This window comes from Phyllostomus discolor, chromosome 6, assembly GCF_004126475.2.
Source record: "Phyllostomus discolor isolate MPI-MPIP mPhyDis1 chromosome 6, mPhyDis1.pri.v3, whole genome shotgun sequence".
Taxonomy (NCBI): Eukaryota; Metazoa; Chordata; class Mammalia; order Chiroptera; family Phyllostomidae; genus Phyllostomus; species Phyllostomus discolor.
The window spans coordinates 133,320,477-133,341,879 of NC_040908.2; the positions used below are offsets into that span (position 1 = coordinate 133,320,477).

The 21,403-nt window shown below is 44.7% G+C and overlaps 1 protein-coding gene across 3 annotated transcripts in view; it reads left to right on the forward strand.

The window, feature by feature from the left end:
- The window catches only part of INSC (INSC spindle orientation adaptor protein), a 131,003-nt gene that overhangs the window by 60,862 nt on the left and 48,738 nt on the right, over window positions 1-21,403 (forward strand). For all 3 annotated transcript variants that reach the window (XM_036029070.1, XM_028516871.2, XM_036029071.1), the window contains exons 3-5: window positions 8,396-8,741; window positions 9,694-9,746; window positions 10,885-11,008. In XM_036029070.1, the coding sequence (XP_035884963.1) occupies window positions 8,396-8,741; window positions 9,694-9,746; window positions 10,885-11,008 (523 nt within the window). The remainder of the gene's footprint in view (window positions 1-8,395; window positions 8,742-9,693; window positions 9,747-10,884; window positions 11,009-21,403) is intronic.

Genomic DNA, 21,403 nt, shown 5'->3' on the forward strand with positions numbered 1-21,403 from the left:
CTGCCGTCTTGCAAGAATTTTTCTTATTTCTCTTTTAAGTAACTAAGTTCTGATGATATAGCTTCTTTAATTAAAACTGCTGGAATAGTCACTAGCATCTAATATTGCTTGTCAGGGATGGTTCTTCTCAGAAGATGTGTATGTAAGAGAAATGGTGGCTGTGTCGGCCTGAGGTGTCTAGGAAGGTCCAGACTGCATGAGACTACCTGGAAGGCAAGGCGGTCACACTGGGTGGACCTGGTAGGACCCGGCAGCTAGAGTAATGCCCACTGCAAGGGTGCTAAAGGAAGAAAGGGTGATAGAATCATCCAATGCCACCTTGTGGTTGACTGCACTAGTCTTTTTTGGGGGGTGGGGGTGGGCGTGCATGAGATGAACTCTGGGGACTCGTGGAAATACTCGAGACTCATGGCACATAACTTTGGGATGAGAGTGAGGTTGGGTTACATTTGCTTACATCTGCCTCTAAAGTGTGAGCTCTCTAAGGGCAGGCAGTGATCCCCAGCAAAAGGCCCGGCACACGATGAGTCCTGAATGTGTTTCATTAAATCAGGTTGGTCAGGGACTGACTGAGGGACACTGCTTAATGTTTTAGAATTTATCGAACTGGTTGAGAGTGTCTTATGGTTATTACCGGTATCATGTGGGGATAGACACTTCCCCAAGGTGCTCAGATCTCCCTTCAGCTACTTCCCCAAGACTTGAGTAGATCTACCCACACCTCACCAGAAAACCATTTACCTGTAAGTTCTGGGAAGTGGGACAATAGTTGCTAAGGATGCAAGCTCTACCCGGCCAGAGCATTGCTTTAGTGGAATATAGGAATGCTTGCAAAATCTCCAGTTCTATCAATACCTGCTTCAAGTATTTCTATTAAAAAGAAAAAAAAATTGTTATTGTCTTTTGTGGGATCTAGTTACTTGCCCAACTCACAGTGCAGGGAGCTCACCTATATTTTGCCTGAGATCCCAGTCAAACACAGAATCTGCAAATCCCGGTATGTGGTTGAGAACAGAGGAGGGAGTAAATTCAGGGGGTCCTCTGTGCCAGGCCAGGGCCTTGTGCTCGTTTTGAGTAACACTCTGCAAGCCCTGAAGGTACTTTCAGCTGGTGTAGCAAGGCTTACAATGAAGTTTCCCAGGCAGTCTCGTTTGCTTGATTCAGTGAAATATTTATGGATACCTACTGCATGTCAGTGCTGGTGATGCTGAGATAAATCAGGCAGGGCATTCCATTGAAGATGCCTCAAAGACTGCTGGAGGAGCGAGACAGCTAGAGAAACTGCCTTGTGTAGTCAGTAGGTACACAGACTTTGGAATCAGGCAGCTTGCATGGAATTCTAGCTCTCTTCAGTCATGTATGTCTTCTGTACCTGTACATTTTCATCTGTAAAGTGAAGACAATAACAGTGTGCACTAAATTAGGTTAATGTGAGAATAAAATAATGCATGATAAGTGCACAGCCTTTGGGGCACTACACACAATGATATTATTATCTGAATTGTTTACTTGTAACTTGAGCCGTTTGGGTGCAGTACATACAAGCTGGGAGCAGTCAGGCTGGGTGGGAGGTATGTAGGTAATCTGAACAGCCAATTTGCTTTGCCCTCCACCTGCTGGTGGGCGGGAAGCCCCTAATGTCCTCCCTTGTCTTGGTCAGAGCTGGCCTTGGACCTAAGTGGGATGTGCCTGCCTGGCAGGAGCTGGGGACTAGCCACTGAGCGGGGTTAAGAGGAGGCCGGGGTCCACGGCTTTACTTATCTGCTCCGTTTATTTTTCTCTGTGTGTTTGGTTGCTACTTGGAGAGAAGGAGGAGGTATCAAAACAGAAGTTATTTTAAGCTCATTCTTAAAGAAAACCAGATTCTCCTTTCCCCACAGGCGCCCACTGTCCGTCCTCCTGTCTGAGGCTGTCACGCTGGAGGGGCTCCCACCGCTGAACAGCCAGGAGTGGGTGTGGCCTGAAGGCAGTAATCACATCTCTGGGGCCAGAATCCCGGTCTGCTGGCCATGCTAGACTTTCAGGCGGAGTCAGGGGCTCACAGCTCCCCTTCGTCTTCTTTGTTTATAAGCTGCCCAGAAGAGCTTACTTGGAAATGGTCCTTTCTGTCTCCCTGTGTTCAGGCAGCCAGCCTCATCTTGCTCTCTGCTCCTCTATTTATTTATTTATTTATTTATTTATTGAGAGGTGGGCAGAGTGAGAAGCAGTAAAGCTCAGAGGCTAAGAGCGGACTGCAGTCAGAGAGACCAGGGCTTCAGTCTCAGCGCTACTACCTTCTACCTGGTGATTTTTCTCTGCAGCTCAGCTTCTTCATCTGTAGGAATGGGGATGACAATGGGACCTAACTCAAACATTTGTCCTGAGAAAGTAAATTAAATAATTCACGTGATGCACTTGGCACTGTGCTCAACATATGGAGTGTGTTAAATAAATTCTAGACACTTTGTGGTTGTTTTTCCTGGTGCTAAAGGGTTATACGTGGGAAAGGGCAGCAAAGAGGACTCACATTTTTGAGCACCTCCTTTGCGCCAGGCAATGTTCTAGGCCCTTCACGTCCACCATGTAATTTAATTCTCCCAACAGCCTGGTGTGGGAAGTTCTGTTATTATCTGTTTCACAGATGGAGAAATCGAGGCTCAGAGAGGTTAAAAAACTTATTCAAAAGACTAATATATGTTGTCAAAAATCAGGATGCTTGTTGTCCTGGTTGGGAAGTGACCAGAAGGGGGTTACTTCTGGGATGCTGGTACCATTCTGTTTCTTTATCTGGCTCCTGGATACATAGGCATGTTGACCTTATGAAAATTCTTTGAGCTGCAACTCGATATTATGATGTGTTCACTTTTACGTGCGTATGTTATTTCCATAAAAATTTCAGAAACAGGAAAAAATAAATAGCAGCAGCAGGCTACTTGGTCACACAGATTATGGGGAGCATAGCCAGCAATTTCTACCCCCACATGCTGACGGGGAGCCTTGGCACGCCAAAGTTCCTCATATGCTAGACACCCTTACACCACAGGCTGTTCTGTCCCAAGGAGGCTCTGGTTCAAGGCCTGTTCAGGCAATTAAGGCGGGAGCAGGGTCAGCATGAGCCAGTCTGAGGGCCTGACTCTGCCAGAGGGAGGCCGCCCCGAGGTGGCTAAGCACAGAAGGCACCAGTTTGAGAGGTTTGCCTGGGATTCAGCCCTTGGTGGGCTCCAGGGCAGATAATGGGGCCAATAGGAACATGAACCCAGTTAGGCTTGCTGTGTTTGTTTCCCCCAAGAAAACAACTTCCATCCCTTAGCCTACCTGGGTATCCCTTTTCTTCCACTTTTGGGTTCTTTGAGAAAGCCCCCACTCCTGGCTCCCTAGCCAGGTTCTAGCTACCCACCCGCTGGTGCTTAGTTCCTCCCGGTCTTCCTTCCACAGGGCATGCAACATGAAGCCAGAGAGGCAGCCTGTCTCTTAGCCTGCCCTTCTGGGTGGGGAAGAAGCAAGAGAAGGGAAATTCTTTCTGGGGAAATGGGGTAAAAGGAAAAATCCTCAGGCCTATCATCTAGACTCCACCTCCTTCCCCAAACCCTGTATTTTTAAAATGAGCTTTTTCGAAATTTTAAAATAATTTTAGATTTGTAGGAAGTTGCAAACATGGCACCAAGTATCCCCCTCCACCCAGTTCCCCTGACTGTTCACATCTCATGTGAGCAAGGTACCTTTGTCACAACTCGGGAAATAGCACTGGTCCCTCATCATGAACTAATTGCTAAGTTTTGTTCAGATTCCAGTAGTTTCCCATTAATGTCCTTTTCTCTTTCGGGATTTCATTCCAGATATCTTATTACACTCAGTCATCTCCTCTGGTCAGTGACAGGATCTGGTTCTTGCCTTGTTTTTGATGACCCTGGTGACCTTGAGGAGTGCTTGTCAGGTGTTTTATAGAATGTCCCTCAGTTTGTGTTATTATGTCCTTCCCATGATGAGACTGAGGCTTTGTATTTTGGGGAAGAATGCCATAGAGGTGAACTCTTCTTCTCAGCACATCACATTAGGGGTACATGCTGTCGACACAGCTCATCAAGGGTGAGCTTCACTTTGGTCACTTGGTTAAGGTGGTGTTTGCCAGGTTTCTGTACTGGAAAGTTACCTTTTCCTCCACTCTCTGAAGTCTTTTCTTTGGAACTGAGTCACTAAGTACAGTCACTCCAGCCCCATTGCATCTGTTTTTAATCAAGTTTATCTGATGTGAGACCTGTGAACACTCATCTGAGTACTTGTGCAGGCAGGGAGATACAGAAACTCACACCCAGACTCCCAGACTCAGGCATGCAGATAATATAAACAGACACCATAAAGGTTCATATCCCCAACAGACACACGCAGGGATAAATACACAGATACAGGAGAAATCAATAGTTTTGTCATCCTATTTCTCTTATCAGTAGAGTGATAAATCAATTAGGCTTTTAATCAGCACAGCATTTGAAATCCTACTTTCTTTCTAATTTTTAAAGATCTTGAAGAGCAAGAACCAAGTAGGCCTTCGTGTTGAGTTGGGAGTGTGTGTGGGGGTGTGTGTGACAAGAACTGTGAGTTTGGGATCTAATCAGGCCTTGGTTGGCTCTTCCTCCCTTTTGCCCTCTTTCTGGATCTTCTATGGCCCTTTCCTATGCAGGCCAGGAGGGACAGGGTGTGGATCTCTCCTGCCTGTGGGTCCCAGAGCCCTCCCTCCCCTAGGGAGATATGCTGTGAACCCGCCCGGGTGCCATGGGTTTCCTCTGTGCCAGGTGCTGTGATTTGGCAGTCTGTCAACCCTGCCAGTCTCCACCTCTGTTGCCCTTCCCTGTCACCCTTCAAGAGCATCTCAGAACTTTCAGCATAAACCATGACTCTGGCATTCAAAGCTTCTCAAGACCAGGGGCCTGGGCCGCCTCTCCTGCTTTTCCTCTCACAGCTCCCTCTTTTCCAGAATGTAAAACTCAGCCCAGCTGACCTACTCATTGCTCCATTGTCTGCCCCAGCCTGGAAAATGCTCCCACTGTCTTTCTGTGTCCACATCCTACAGCTCTGAGGCCACCTTCTCCAAGTACCTTACCCTGTCCTCCAACTGGTAGGGACAGCCCCCATCTTTGAATTTCCAGAAAACTTTTTCTCTAAGGGATGGCACTGACTCAACTCTGCTCAGTTATTTGTGTACTTGTGTTTTAGATAAAGCTCTTTTCATTACAGGCAATAGAAATTAACTCTTGGGCATATTCTTCAGGCCCTAATTGAAGTTGCTGTCATGAATGTGACTCACATTCAACAATTCTAGCTTCTGTAACTCTTGGCTTTAAAGTTTCACAGTTTGGGGAAACAGAACTGGATGTGTGCAGCTTGGTTCAGGAGCCCACCCGTGGATCAACAGCAACTGTGGCTGGGGACATTTTCACAGCACAGGCATGACCCCTGGGAGAACATTCCTATGTTTGGAAGGAGAAACCTTTCCCAAAGAGAGGGGGAAAGCTGAAGGCCAGGTTGGCACCCCAGGAGGCAGCTAAATGTAACTTGTCTTTGCTATTGACAGAAGAAGAGGGAAGGATGCTGGGAAGCCAAAAACAACAGATGTCCACTGTGAAGTGTTATGGAGTGAATGAGTCAGTCAGTGAGTGACTGGATCATTTGTTATCTTTTAAAACCTCAAGATCAGTTTGTCTCCTGGTTCTTTATCTCTAGAACATGATGATCATCATATGCTCTTCCATGTTCTATGCCCCCTCTCCAATCCTGAGGTCCAGGGTACTCTCTGGGTAGCTTGGGTGGTGGAGGCATTGGGTGTCTTTGGCAGGAGGTGGCAGTCAATGCCTGCCACTCTGCCACTCATTCACAGGCGAACACTTACTGAGTGGCTGGTGTCTGTTGGGCAGTGGCAGTAAACTAGATATGAGGGACTGTCCCTCATAGAATTAGGAGAGTTTCAGACAAACACACCAATTACACTAGAATGTTATTAGTGCCCAGATGGAGGATGCCTGAAAAGGTATGGGGGCCCCAGGGAGCAGCTGATAAGCTCTGGCTGGGGCTTTTCAAAGAAAGTACATTAGAGCTGGGTCTTACAGGGTGAGTAAGAGCTTGCCAGGTAGAGGAGAAGGAAAGAGGGTTCCATTTGGAAAGAAGAACCATCTGTGTGAGGTCACAGGAGTGTGGAAAAGAAAGTGGTAGGGTTGGGAAATAGGGAAGTTGAGTGTGCCTGGAGTGTAGTGTGTGTTTTTGGCAAGGGTGCTAAGAGTTGGGGGTGGGCATGGAAAAGGGAGGGGTGTGGGAAGGAAGGCTGCGGCCAGGTCTTGGAAGCCCCTGGTCCAAGCCTCAGGAAGTTTGATGTAGGCAGTGCACAAAGGTGGGGGGCACATAGGGAGTAACTACGCCCACACACACTTCTGTAAAATTAAATATGGGTTCATAAGGATAGAATGAGCAACAGGGTGCCGTGATTTGAGGCAACTCTCTCTCTCATTATATTTATTTACAAAACATAATAGCTATTTTTATGAAGGGAGAGGGAGAAAGAAAGGTCACTGGTGAGTTTTTATTTTTAACAATTTAAGAGTCAGTTTGGTATAAGAAACAACATGTACAATTTCCCTGGTTAAACATCATATACTTTGTGGTTAAAAATTACATTTCAAAGCCTAGCAGTCCAACAGTTGCACCATTCAGAAAGTCCTGCTCATTCTCAATAAATGACAGTAAACATGAAGGCATGATTTTAACATGCTAATTGGAGCATGCCTTTATAATTTCAGTTCTGCTTGATACATAGCTGGCCTCATCAGTGCCATTTGTGTGCCATCCCAACTCAGAATAAAATCCACGTCCTCACCTCATCCAACACAGCTGCCTGCACCCTCACCCCGCAACTTCTACCTCTCCCACCTCACGTCCTCACATCCTTCATCTCACTCTACCTGACTGACTGTGGTATCCTTGCCATTCCCCACACATCTCAAGGACACTCATGCCCCAGGGCCTTTGCACATGCTACTCTCTCTCTGAAACAATTTGCCCCCAGATATCCATGTAGCTCACTCCCTTGTGTCCTTCAAGTCTTTGCTCAAATGTCCCTTTCTCAGAGAGCCTTATCTGATCCACTTATTTTGAATTGCTTTGCCTACAGCCGTGTCCACTCCCAGCACACTCCAGCCTTCTTTTCTGTCCTCTCTTCCTTCATACACTTACTGCCTCCAACACATTACAGGCATTGCTTGTTTATTTTGAAAATTACTTAGAAAGTTGACTGTCGTCTCATCTGACTATAACCTACTCAAGGGAAATGCTTTTTATCTACTTGTTTGCTGTCATAGCCCAGGGCTTAGAACGGTATGTGGCACCAAACATGTATTTTAGAATGAGTGGAAGAAGGTGACAGGTGGAGAATGGCTTGAGGCAGCAAGGTTAGTGACAGAAATACTAGTTAGAGAACTGTTGCAAGCCAAAGACAAAGGAACCTGAGCTTAGCCTTAATGATTAACTGTATGTCTTCTGTCATGGTCTTCAAATGATGTTGAAATCTGTCACTTTTCAATTTCTCACTACTTTGTCTTGATTCTTTCAGCAGATCCAAAGCTCCATGAAAGTGGAGGCTTGGCATGTTCATAGCCACTTTTTCCTGCAGTGCCTGGCATTTACATGATACTAAATGTGAGGCACTCAACAAATGTTCCGTACTTCATTAATGGTGTTATTACTGAACTGAATTTGACTAAGTGAATTTCAGAGTAAATTGTGTTCTCGGATCTAATCTATATTCTCATACTGTTGTGCTAAATAGACTTAATTTTGTTCCATTGCAAAACTAATACACATGCTCATGAGAGAAAATTTAGAAATTAGGGAAAGTTGAAAAAATAAAAAAGCCTTAGTTCCACCACCCATAGAGAACCACTAGAATTTTAATCTTTCCTTTAAATATTTTCCCAGATGGCTTTTTAACATAATTACAATAATTGTGTATTTACAGTCATGCATACTGCTTTCCTCCATGTTATTAGTGGACACATTTTTCTTTATTACAAACTTTGGAAAGCATTATTTTAAGTAAGTGCACACTAAATTACCAAGTAACTGTATCATACCTTACTTAACATAACTAATATTTGGTAGTTGCACTATTCCCAGTTTCCTCTTATTGCAAAGACCGTGTGCTACTCTGAAGATTTATTGCCTGTTGTTTATCTGGTCATCTGCCCCCAGACCTTCTGTGTCTCAGTCTTATTATCTGTAAGATGGACATGATGAGGAAAAGAGGATTAAGGTAAGTGAGTGCAAGAGACAGTGACAAGCGCCTCAGTGTTCAGCAAACATCAGGTGGCTTAGAGCTGAAACCGTTGGAAGCTGAGGAGTGTTGATTGCCGTCTCTGCTATTCCCTGGCTGCAGGCTGCACCTGATGCAGGTGGACTCAGTCCAGCGCTGGATGGAGGACCTGAAGCTCATGACCGAGTGCGAGTGCATGTGTATCCTGCAGGCAAAGCCCATCAGCCTGGAGGAGGACACACAAGGTGACCTCATCCTGGCGGGCGGCCCTGGCCCTGGAGACCCCCTGCAGCTGCTGCTCAAGCGGGGCTGGGTCGTCAGCACGGAGCTGCGCAGGATCGGGCAGAAGCTGGCCCAGGACCGCTGGGCGCGAGTGCACAGCATGAGCGTGCGCCTGACCTGCCACGCTCGCTCCATGGTCAGCGAGTACAGTGCAGTCAGCAGGAGCTCCTCACAGGAGATGGGCCAGGTCGGTTGTCCTGGGTTGGGCGTGGGTGGGCATGCCGTCCAGAAGAAAGGGTCTAAACTGCGTGGTGTCTGAACTCTTCCTGCCCCAGGGACTTCCTTCCTCTTCCAGTGAAGCAGGGAAGGCAGTAAGGACCTTTACTGAGTCTATACCCTGTGCCAGGAATTGTTCGAGGCCTTTTTACACACATCTCATTGACCCTGCACAGCCTCTGAAGCAGATGGAGCCACTACAAGGGGCTGTGCAGTGGTTATGTGTGCCCACTTCCATGCCAAATGTCAGCTCTGCTGTGTGACCTTGGCAAGTCACTTAACTCCATGTTCTATTGTCCTAATGAGTATAATGAGTGTTTATTTCATAGAACTGTTGGGAGGACTGATTTATGATGTGTGGAACATTAAAAACAGTTGATTAAAAATATTAAGCTAGTATTATTGTCCTCCCTTTATAGATGAGGGAGCAGAAACTCGAGAGTCTAAGTAACTTGCCCAAGGTTATGCAGCAAATGGTGTAAGCAGGATTCAACCTAAGTTTTTCTGAATCCAAAGCCCATGACTTTGAATCTTCTTCTCCAAACCTGAAGTGAACCACTGATAACCCTCCTTACCCTGCTTACTTCTCTTTCCTTTGGCATTTACTTTCTACCTCGGTGCTTTTCCTTGCTTCACTTCGCAGATAGTGCACTTCTACTCATGCTTTGAAGTCCAGCTCCAGTGCCCCTTCCTCTCTGAAGCTTCCCAGATTCCCAGGCATAACTAGTTGCTCAGTTTTCCTTTTTGAGCGCTCCAAGCAGCTGATGATGATCCCTCTTGCCATATCATACTTGGCACAGTGTTTGTGCCTGTTTCCCAAAGCAGATGATTTGATACTCCATCTTTAGGCCCCAGAGGGTCCAGTGCAGCAGGCTGGTCTTCAACCAGTGCTTACTGAATAACATCGATCTGTTTTTCTGCAGATTGAGAAGCTGCTAATGGAGAAATGCTCAGAGCTCTCAGCGATCACCGAGAGGTAAATCTGGATGCTGGGTAAATTTGGACAGGGTCTACTGACCTGTCCTCAGGCAGTGGAAGGGGCTGGTCTCTTTTCTCAGAGGGAGAGTGGGAGTGGAGGGCCTGGTGGTGGTCTGGGAGTTCCCTTCTGCTAATTCCTATCAGCAATACTGAAAGACTCCCTTGGGATTTTCTGCCCCATTTTCAGGCCCTAGGGAGAATGTAAGAGGCAGAGGAGAGGCTTGGGCTTGGGAAGAAAGGACTCTTAAGGGTTGGTAATAAGGAATAGGTTTCCCATGGCTTTGGGAAGCCCCCCTGACCTCCAAAGTCAAGCAGATGCTCACACCTTATACTCACATACACACAGACAAGGGTTTCACAGACACCCACTTGCTCGTATGCAAATGCATAAACACACACTCACACAATCACAGAAACACACTCCCGCCCTCTTCTCTGTATCTCACACATACACATACATCGTTTATACTCAGACACATACACACACTCAACCTCACATGTACACACACCCACTTATATGCTGACACTCTCTCTCACTCCTTCTGGCCCCCATGCCCTGGAAGAAAAATCTGGAACTTGGCATCCCCTAGGCCCCCATGAGGCCTTCGGTCTTTCAGTGTGGAACATTCTCAGGGCACAGGGATACATTGGGGCCTAATCCCCAGGAGTTTTTGCTGTCTGGGGTGAAAATCCTCAAGGCTCCTTTCTGCACACTGTAAGGAGCCATTCCTTAAAGAGCATTGCCATACACCTTCGGAAGATCACCCGCATAACCAGCACTCCAGCAGCCCTCCTCTGCAGCCCCTGGCCCCCATTCCTGGACCCTGGCTGCCATGACGGCAGATTCTCCTAGGGAGAAGCCCAGGGGTAGGATCTGGCTGCTTTCTGGTGGCCTTTCTTCCTGGTGACAGGGACTGTTAACTCCCATCTCAGGCCAGCACTTACCTGAACACTGGGAGGCCCAGCGGTGAGCCATCTATGGAATGTTCCATCTTGGCTTGCCAGGTTTTGATGTGTGCTCTCTAGGCCACTTGTTCCACTACCAGGTCTGCAGCAGGCCCATGCCTGACCCATGCAATGTTCTGGTCTGGCCACCTGCCCTTCCAGTGGCCCACCCCATGTTTTACTTTTCCCAGGTGCCTCCAGGTTGAGAATGAGCATGTCCTGAAGTCAATGAAGGCCTGTGTGAGTGAGACCCTGAGCACGCTGGGCCAGCACTTTGGTCAGCTGCTGGAGCTGGCCCTGACCCGGGAGGTGCAGGTCAGTGAAGGCTGGGCTGCAGACGGGGGAAGGGTGGGCAGAGAAACTGGGCCAGGCTGGGGAAGCTCCAAAGTGGCTTTTCTTGGGAGACATCCTCCTTAGGGCAGCCAATCCAGCGCATGAGAGACAGCCTTGTCAGGGCCAAGCAGAGGCTTCTCCAGCAGTTAGCTCAAACCTGCATTTCCTAGAGGTAAAAACTGTAGCCCAGAGACAGACGAGGCTCACCCAAGGCCCCACAGCAAGGCAGTGGCAGAGTCTGGCGTCGTTCTGTTGCATGTTCAGATTTGCTCCCCTCACCCTAAATCTCCACTGAGTTACAGTTTGCAGTGCACACACGGGGTTTTTGTCATCTGGAAAGACCGAAGAAAATAAGCTGATGCTGGAAATTGTGGCAATAGGGAAGAGGCTAGAAAGATAACACAGTCCAGCCCCAGCCTCTAGGCAGGCTCAAACTTGGTTCCAGAAAGAGTGAGGGTTTTGGAGCCTGACAGATCTGTTTTCAGGCTGGGGTCCAGTTCCTCAATCTCTTAGCCTCATTTTCTTCATTTATAAAGTGCAACACTTGCCCAGGAGGAAAGTGAAAGGACTAAGCAAACAACATATGGAAAGTGCTTAGCACATAGTATGGGTTAAATACATGTTATTTCTCTCCTGCCTTTTTCTATTTTAAAATACTTCCAGTAGAGCAGATTCCATAAGGTTTTCATTATGAAAGATATTTACATGTTATTTATAGTTGCAGAAATATTGTGTTACATATTTGCCATTCTTTTCCCACCACCAAATAAAAGCCTTCCACAAATAACACATCCCTTTGCGTATCGGCTTTTCTCCAAAGTCTCTACCAAGGCCAGACTCTGCTTTCTCTCTTTCCTGTGTTTGGCTCCCTTTGCATGGGCACAGGCCCTTCTGGCCTGGCTCACCTGCTGGTCAGGGCAGCTGGTCCCATGCATTCTCACCCTCCCAACCCAGAAGGGTCTGCAGAAGCCATTCTCCCTCTCTTGAGAGTCTGGGACAAGGGGAAGGAAGGGCCAGGGCTTGGGTGCTGGGGCTGGCATTTAGAGCTGGTGAGCAAATGCTGACAGTCACATGCAGGGCAGACAGAGGTTCAAGCTGGGGTCATTGTCCCACATGGAACCCAGAGGGATCCAGTGGAACACAGAGGGCAAAATGGGCGAAGAAATCAAGGGAGTGATGAGTGAAAATCTTGACGTTAGTGGAGGGGAGGAGAGGAGCCTGGAGGAACTTTTGAGCAGGGGCACAGGCGCTGCTGACTGTCTTTATGCCATTTTTTGTGTTCTGTTGCCTGGAAATACCAGGTTCAAGGAAAAGGGCGGGCATTGCAGAGTTACATCGGACTGTAAACAGAAGGCAGCTGGGTTTGGAAGTGTCGGCTCTTTTACCAGGGGCAAAGGGCGGGGTGTCTTTTTTTTTTTGTGGTCTTTTTATTTTTTATTTTTTTTAATTATGTTTTAATCATTGTTCAAATACAGTTTTCTCCTTTTTAATCCCAATCCATTCCCCCCTCCCACCTTCCCCTAGTGCACTGCTGGTGGGACTGCAGACTGGTACAACCACTATGGAAAGCAGTATGGAACTTCCTCAGAAAAATAAAAATGGATCTGCCTTTTGACCCAGCAATTCCACTGCTGGGACTCTATCCTAAGAATACTAAAACACCAATTCAAAAGAACCTATGCATCCCAATGTTCATAGCAGCACAATTTACAATAGCTAGATGCTGGAAGCAACCAAGATGCCCATCAGTAAATGAATGGATCAAAAAACTATGGTACATTTACACAGCGGGGTGTCTTTTTGATGCTCTGGGTCGCAGGATCCTGAGAAAACTCCCCAGGCTGCAAAAAGCCTACTTGGGCTTTTTGGACTACATGCCTAATTTCTTCCAAAGGTCTTCTCCACACATTAATAGTATTTCTTCTCTGAACCATAGCTTTCATAGACAAGGATTTTGGTGTGCTTTGTTTATGGATATATGCCTGAATCTCTAGAATAGCACCTGGCATACAGTAGGCATTCAATAAAGATTTACTAATGAATACATATTAAGCTTTATACTCCAAAGTTACATAGTCACAGAGCTTTTTTTTTATTCTTCAAAAGCACTTATTCCCTTATTCTGGGATGCTGGTGTTTTAGAAAATGCAACACAGGAAACACTATTTGTTGTACCATGGAGCCACATAGGCTCTTGAACAGAAGGGCAGTGTGCTTCCCACTCCCTACCCCCACCCCACCCCCAAATACCTGGTAGAATGGTGCTTATAATGAGGGCATTGATCCCCTAGCAGTACCCTGCCCTGGCCTGGTCCATCCTGGAACGTTATGTCCAGTTCCAGACCCCAGAGGTGATTTCAGCAATGACTGTGCCCAGAGGCTTCTCGAAGGGTGGGTAGGGCTGATGATCGGCATATGTGGGGAATAGGTGGAGGAGCAGGGGATGTTTAAGGGTGGATACTCTGCTACCTCCAGAGTTCTGTGCTTCGGAGCCCAAAAGGGACGAAGGACCTCAGCCAGTGGGGCGACTTTGGAGACACTCCATGTAGAAAGGAGTTTGTGAAGCAATAGAACTGCCCCACAATAGAAGGGCCACCTTAGGAAGTCTCCATCCCTGAGGTGGGCAAGTCGTGCCTGGAGGACCCGGCAGTGGATGGAGGTTGGGCTGAGTGGCTGGCAAGGGTTCTTCCCATCCTGGCAGTACGCAGCCTGTGAGTGTGGGCGCTGTGGGGCTGTGCACCGAGCATGGAGTGTGCAGGCACATCACGGTTCAAGTCCTGGCCGTGGTGCTTACTGGACGTGCAAACTTTGGCAAGTTGCTTAACTTCTCTTATCCTCAGTTCCTCACCTCTGCGGTGGGCTGTAAATGGACAGCACATACGTGTTTGGTGGCACTCTCCTGAGCGTGTCACTGAGTAATTCACAAGATTTGGTAAAAGAACTCGTAATCACCAAATAAATTGTTTATTAAGATAATTTAACTACTTGGTGGATATGGAAAAATTTAAGGCTTAAATGTTGGGAGTTGCCAATGGAAAATTAGTGAGCATTGATAATTAGTCTATGTGGGAATAAAGGATTAGCCATGTGCGAGGTAAAGGGGAGAAAACTTGACGTATAAAAACTGAATTACTTGAAAATGCTTTCTAGGGGTCTCTCCATTGAATCCCTGATTCAGCATGTGAACAGAGGTTGTATTCATTCATTCATTCATTCATTCATTCATTCCATCAATCCATTTTCCTTTTAAAGTCACGTCTTTAATGCTAATAAAACTGACTGGGGACTGTATTCTTGGCCCTGTGGCTAAGGGAGCTTGTTAAAACGTTGTTTCACAGTTCAGTTTCCCCTTCATGGCCCAGGCAGAGCTGGACAACATCAGGCCCCACCTGAGGGACAAACACCTACCCTGTGACAAAGGTCAAACCAGACACGGACACTTTCTAAGAAAAGAGGGGCAGGCACCAAGCAGAACATACTCAGGCCTTTCTTCCACACCCACTAACCCACCCTGCCCCCTCTCTCAGCAGGGTGGCACAGAGAGCTGGGGAGTGATGCCAGTGGAGGTGGTGTTGAGAAATCCCAGCCTGGGGAACCGCAGAAGTGGGTGGGGATCAAGTGCTGCTCCCTGGTAGTTAACAGTTCTTGTTCTGTTATCTTATTGGCTTTATCCATTAGGCTGTGCTGAGGCAGGAGTGTGGCCGAGACCCTTGGAGGAGGAGGTTGGCTGCCTGTGGAGCAATCCTTTTCCACCTTTATGAAGCCATTTCCCTGAAAAACAACTCCTACTCCTTTGTACATTCCTTTGGAATCACAGTGGGCAATTTCGACTTTGCTCCCAGCAGGCTCGGAAATGACTCACAATATTACGTTCATTAAATTAACTGTAAGGAGGCTTTGTAACTAAAGCTCAAAATTGCTTTCCTGTTTTATTCCCCGCTCCCAGATTTTGCTCAGCTCTGTTGTCTGAAATAAGTAATTAGAGGCTGCGATGTGATTAAATGGCAACACAAAGATAATCCAAACATAATTGCCAGATGAGAAATATAAAGATGTCCAAAAATTTAATATAGTCTCCAATCTCATTTTAAAGTTCCCTTGGAGAAAATAAAGTAGAAGAAAAAAATGGAATCCCTTTGCCCTCAGGAATAATTCAAAGTCCCAAATTCTTCAGTTAATACAATTCTCTTCAATTTCCTTATTTCTGCTCATCTCAGCCAGGACGGGCCCATCCCGGTGTGTGTGGGGATTCCTCCTGTTTCCTGGGGCCGGCACAGTCCAGGCTGTCTCTCCAGCAGTGGGGGGCGGGAGGGCTTCAGGGCTGATCACTTTGTCTTTCCCCACCTTCCTCGAAAGGGCCCAAGAGTGAGTGCATTGGATACACGGTCTCGTCACAGCACTATCCCTCCTCACAGAAGCCCGTCCTCAGTTTCTAGGGCAGGGACTCCAGGCAACATGTTGTCCCACCCTGGCAGCCAAAGTCCCTACAGATACTCATCTGTCCCTGGGAGAAAGAGGGGGGCACGATGCCATCTTAGGTGCAGCTGCGGCAGGTTGTCAGTGTATTTCACTTGTCTGTAGTCCACAAGGGTTTATGAACATGTGTTCCCTGGAGAAAAGCATCCATCATAGGTTAATTGTGGTACAATGTTCACCATATATGGGAGAAAATGCCTCCTTTCTCTTAGAGAGCATTTGGCAAGTTTTCATCTTCCTGCAAAGTCAGACATTTGTAACTCCTTCACAAGGACCTACTGATTGGCACTCTGTCCAATCCAGCATTTTCACCAGTTCTTAATTTCTAGCTCCCCTGTAAACATTGTGTTTCTGCTAGCCCAAGATGGGCTCCGTGAAGTGACTCAGGCCAGGGGTCTTCAAACCACTCCAAATGCACTGTGTTCTCCAGGTTCCCAAAGATTTCCTGGGAGAAATGCAAGTACATATAGTTTTAAAGAAATTAATTTCCAGATATTCAATTTTTACTTGTTTTCCCCCTAAAATGATCTTCCCAATACTACACTGAGTTTTTTAATAGTTCTTCTATTACTTTCCAAAAGAAAGGCATGCTCATCACTCATCCCAGATCTTACAGCGCATTGCCTGGCTGTGCTGAAACCTTGGGATGTGAGTGGGGAGATCAAATGGAGGAGAACCTCCGTGCACGAACCGTAAGACCCTTTGGCCTCCATGAATTGATTTACACATATTTCTGTTGACAAAGGCACTAGAAATTTTGTCTTTTGCCCAGTGTGGGGATTTTCTGAATTCAGATAGATGGCTGTGTGTGTGCGTCTGTGTGTGTGGGGGGGAGGGGACGTTACAAAAGTTTCCAGTTTATCTTATCCTTCCCACCTCCATTCATCTCAAATTTTGCATGGCTCCTGAGGGACATCCTCTGTAAACAAAGCGCTGGTAGAACACATGGAACCCTAAAAATGGTTTTGGGGGTGCACAAACTTGAATGCAAGCAATTTTTTCAGGTATATTTCGTAGTCAGTCCTATTTGCTAGCTGTAAAGAAAATTATCTTGAAAAAGCCAAAGACTCTAATGATAACCTCATGAGATGGACTCCTTCAAATGTGACTGGGATACTTTTGAGAACCATCAAAGTTTTCAAGATACATTGGTTAAAATCCACAAAGACAAGTTGTACATGATTTTTTTTAGAATTGGTACACATGATTTAAGAAAGAAGTTAAAGCCTATTTTGTTAAAACATTTTATGAAATATTTATAGCAATTTCTACTTCCTGTTAACGAAAGATAAAATTAATTGCTAGCAGCTAGACTAATTAGTTTAAGCAGTAAACACTTTTTTGCCTTCTTTAAATACATAGAGTAGGATCATGAGAGCTACTAAATATAATAGAATGCTTTTGAGTTTTTCTTCTCAGATCTTGTTTAATTGTTCTGTAAAATGAACACCAGAGTTTAATACACATACACATCTATTTACTGAAGGAATACAGTGCCTTTTTAATCATATTTCTAAATTTATAATTAATTTACAATGTTAGCTACATGCTACTTTGCATTATTAAAATTTTAGTAAATGTTTTTATTTTTGGCTTTCTAACATCTACAAACAAATGAAACTTTATTTTAGGTCTACATTGTTTTCATATTGACAGTTTTTAGCATTTTCTTTAGAGAATGATTTCCATTAATTGTCAGTGTTTTTTTTAGCATTTTTTGAATGAAACACATATCAAAACATTTTTTAATGAAAAATGAAGTCAAGTCTTTATTGAGAGAAAGTTAAGTTGATTTTGCTAATTGGCTTGACTAAAAGAAGCATCTTTGCCAACTAGTTTCTAGAGTAGGTATTTTCCACAAATTAAATAAGGAAAAGTTATAGCTTCCAGGTTTTGGTAAAACATATTTGGAATGCACAACAATATTTGATTGAAAAATTGTACTGGCAATAAAATTAATAATATTTTGACTTTCCCAATTCTTTCTGAATAATTTGGATAGCCCCAAGGTCCTCTAAGTGAAAGAGTAGTGGGTATAATTAATCGTTACTTGATAAGCCTCGGTAAAGTACTTTTGGAATTCTTCCCAGAAATCGAGATAGTGAATAAATGACTTTAATGATTGGGTAACAAATGTTTTTGCAAGTCAAATGGTTTCCAATTCTTTGCTTTTACCATTGTAAAGGAGGACCAATTTAGAAGAGTTATCAGCTGGCAGATCATTAAAAATAGTGTTTGATGATAGATCACTGTGTGATTATATAACTAAGAATGCGCTCAAAGGGTTGACTAACTTTGCTGTCCAAGTTGGCTATATAACTCCCATTCCTCTCTACAGATTTATGAGAACAAGGTTTTTCAGGATTTACATTGAAAGATACAGCATTAAATCAATAGTCAATCATGGATATGTAGATGAATTAGACACTCTTAAAATAATAAAAACCTCATTCATCTCATTAAGAGATCTATTTGTACTATTTTAATTTTTATTATTTATAATTATATATTAAACTTGTAGTCTATATTATCTTGACCATTTGTACCAATTATGATTGTAATGGTAACGCAAGCAAGAAGAGATTATTCTTAAACACTTAGAGTTTTACAGTCAGAGGAAATAAAATAAAATCTCCCAAATTTCAGTGTTAAATAATAAGGATGATCAATAAAACACTTTAAAACTTAAATGTATAACATTAAGATAAAATTCTGAGGGAGAATTGGAGTGGGAATATAAATATAAGGATGAAAAGAGAAAATGCAAATTGTTCAAACATTAAAGAGAAAATTCATCCATTTTTAAGTAAGTGATGATGGTATCAAGTTGTTTTGATATTCAGATTTCATTTAGATTTCATGGAACACATCTGCAAGAGTGATGCAGTGGTCATATTTTATGTTGATGTTTACAATCTGCTGAAAACTACATCCTTCCCAACTTTGTTTTAAAATTTATGATGAAAAATTTTACCTGTCAAATTAAAAGTGTGCAAGGGGTCATATACTTAAAAAATTCTTTTAGGGCTTAACGAGAATAACACTCGACTGGGATACACAGGCACCCTGGTCCCATGTCAGGATGGCTGTTGTCCCTGCCCCTGGCTGGGGAACTGCTTAGGCCTCTACGCTGTTTCCTGGGGATACTCCTGAAGCCTGGGGGTCCCTTGGGGGCCATGTGAGTCCCTTTGTCATGTGCTTCTCAGAACACCTTCTTTCCATCTTTTTTGAATATTTGAGCCTTGAGTAGCATTTCTTTCTGCTACATCTTTTTTCCCCCCAGTAATAATTCTGCCTCCAGTGGACTCTTGCCTTCTGTCACCTGCCTATTCTTTTCAGGGAGACTCAGCTGAATGTCCAAGTTTACCCCACATCTCATGTGGGATTTTTCCTTCTCTAATTCATAGAATGAGCACTAGTTGCTGGATCAGATGGGCTTTCTCATTTTGACTTCTCTTTCTTTTCTGGAATATTCATTTATTTTTCAAACAAAACAAAATAAAACAAAAAACAACTGTTCTAGATTTGGGGATTTGCCTTATTGAGAGAAATGAAATTAATTAAAGTCCAGGCCTGCCCCAGACCTCCAGTTTTAAGAGATCTAATCCACATTTGCCTCCCTAAATTGGATATTCCCACCCAGGAGACATTTTCCCATCAAACCAACAGCTAAGCCAAGCCTGGATTGAGTTATTATTTTGTCTGTCCCCTTTTGAGTAGGTCCAGTCTTTCTGCATCTTTCCTCAGAGTCCTAATTCATGCATTTCTCCTAGCAGGGGTGTCTAACCTTTTGGCATCTCTGGGCCACACTGGAAGAAGAAGAGTTATCTTGGTCTACACATTAAATACATTGTGACACATAATTACCAAAAAATCCCACAGTGTTTTAAGTAAGTGCATGACTGTGTGTTGGCTGCATTCATTGCCATCCTGGGCCACATGTGGCCTGTGGCCACAGGTGAACATCCCTGTTAGGACAGAGGTAATACTAGATCCACATTTTCAAAACATTTCACCCAAAAATTTGTCTAGTAATCCCTTGAGGTTTCATAATGATCTCTGTTTTTTTCCATGTTCTGGAACTCTATTAATGCATAGCAAACAACTCCAACAACAACCATTTTTATCCTCTCCCTTAATTTTCAGGGTTTGGGCAGGCTGAGCGAGTCTTGTGTTCCATGAGGCAGCAACGGTGGTATTTGGCTGGCAGATGGTTTGGAGAGTCTTAGGAAGCTTCATCTGGTGTGTGGTATCTTGGAGGGGATGGCTGGAAAGCTGGCCTCAGCTGAGAGCATCGATGAGGGGTCCTACACGTGGCTTCCCCAGCATGAGAGTCTCAGGTTATCAGACTTTTTACATGGTAACGCAGGGCTCCGAAGACACTATTCCAAGGAGTCTGTGTGAGCTTCAGGTTTTCTTATAACCTTGTCTTGGATGTCCTAGAACATCACTTCTGCCAAGTGCTGGCTTCCGTTGGTCACCGAGGCCATTCTAGATTCAAAGGAGGGAAAGTGGAACCCTTGTCTGTGGGAGGAATAGCAAAGCATTTCCAGCCATCTCGAGCATACTTCACCGTGTCAAATCAGCCCATATTTGTGCAATCATCTTGCATAGCTGAGCGGTCCCAGCTCTGTCTAACTATGGGTCTTCTACTTGAAGCTTCAGGAAGAGGCTTCATAACATTTTTCCCTGGCTCCTTCTGAGAAACCCATTCCGGGCTGCTGTGTGTGGGTTTACCTCTCTTGAGAAAAACCACTGGGCAGCAGTCATTCTTTCTGATTAAAAATCAATTAGAAATCTATTCTCCTTTTCTAATTTCTTATTTAGATCAATTATATTATGTGCCTCTCTTTAACTCTTTCTCATCCGTTTCTCCTGCTTTACAATATCTCATTGTTGTGTTTCACATCTGCATAGTCTACCTTTTGAGAAAACATGTGATCGTTCAGCCTAATCAGTTCATTTTCCTTTATTTGTGTTCATTCTTTCAATAGTCTTTTCATGATACAGGATGGAGCACATTTTTGAAACTTACCTAATTCCTCATCAATTTCCTGAAAAAGCTTGACTTTAGAGACTGTGTGAGTTTGAAGCTAACACCAAGATAGAATTTGGTAAGAAATGCCCATGAAGGATAAAGGGTAGAAACAGGAGCAGGGGTAGAAAACTACATTGCAGATCTGACAGCTGAGAAAGAAAAAGAGCAAGGAAAAATTGGATAGAAAGAGACTTGACATTTTCAAGTTAAAGTCACCCACTAGACAAGTCCCCTGTCCCACAGTGATGGACCTGTGCTGGGGTCAGGCACATCTGGAAGTAGCTCAGGGGAAGTATGGGCTTGGCCAAGAACCCAGCAGCTGGGACTCCATCAACTCTGCCCCTTGCAGCAGGAGCTCTGGCCACCAGAGGGCAGAGCATTGTAGATGCTTATGGGAGGCAGGATGGGGAACCACTCTCTCTAATTTAGTGAAAGCTGCTAATGAGGCTGGATAATCTCTTTGCCCTGATACTTGCATCTCTACTGGTTCACCTGAGGTTTCATCAACTTTGGAGGTGAAGGATTAACTAACTTTTGAAAACAGGAAGAGGGATTCATATGGTTAAGGTCCAACCTCATTAGGTACCACTTGTCAGATTTCTGTGTCTTAGTTTCCTCAATTTGTAATGAAGTTCGGACAATACTTTTGAGGGCCCTTCCAGCTCTGACATCTGATGATACTTAGGGCCTTGATGATTTCAGAGGAGTCTCTGAGCTTGTCTTTCCAAATTCATACCTGTGAAAAGGATGCTAACCACTCTTTGTTGTCAGAGAGCTGACTCAGTGAAACATGTCTGGGGAGTAATTACTGTAATATGCATATAGATATTAAAATAAATTATTCTCAGAAATAAATTGTCTAA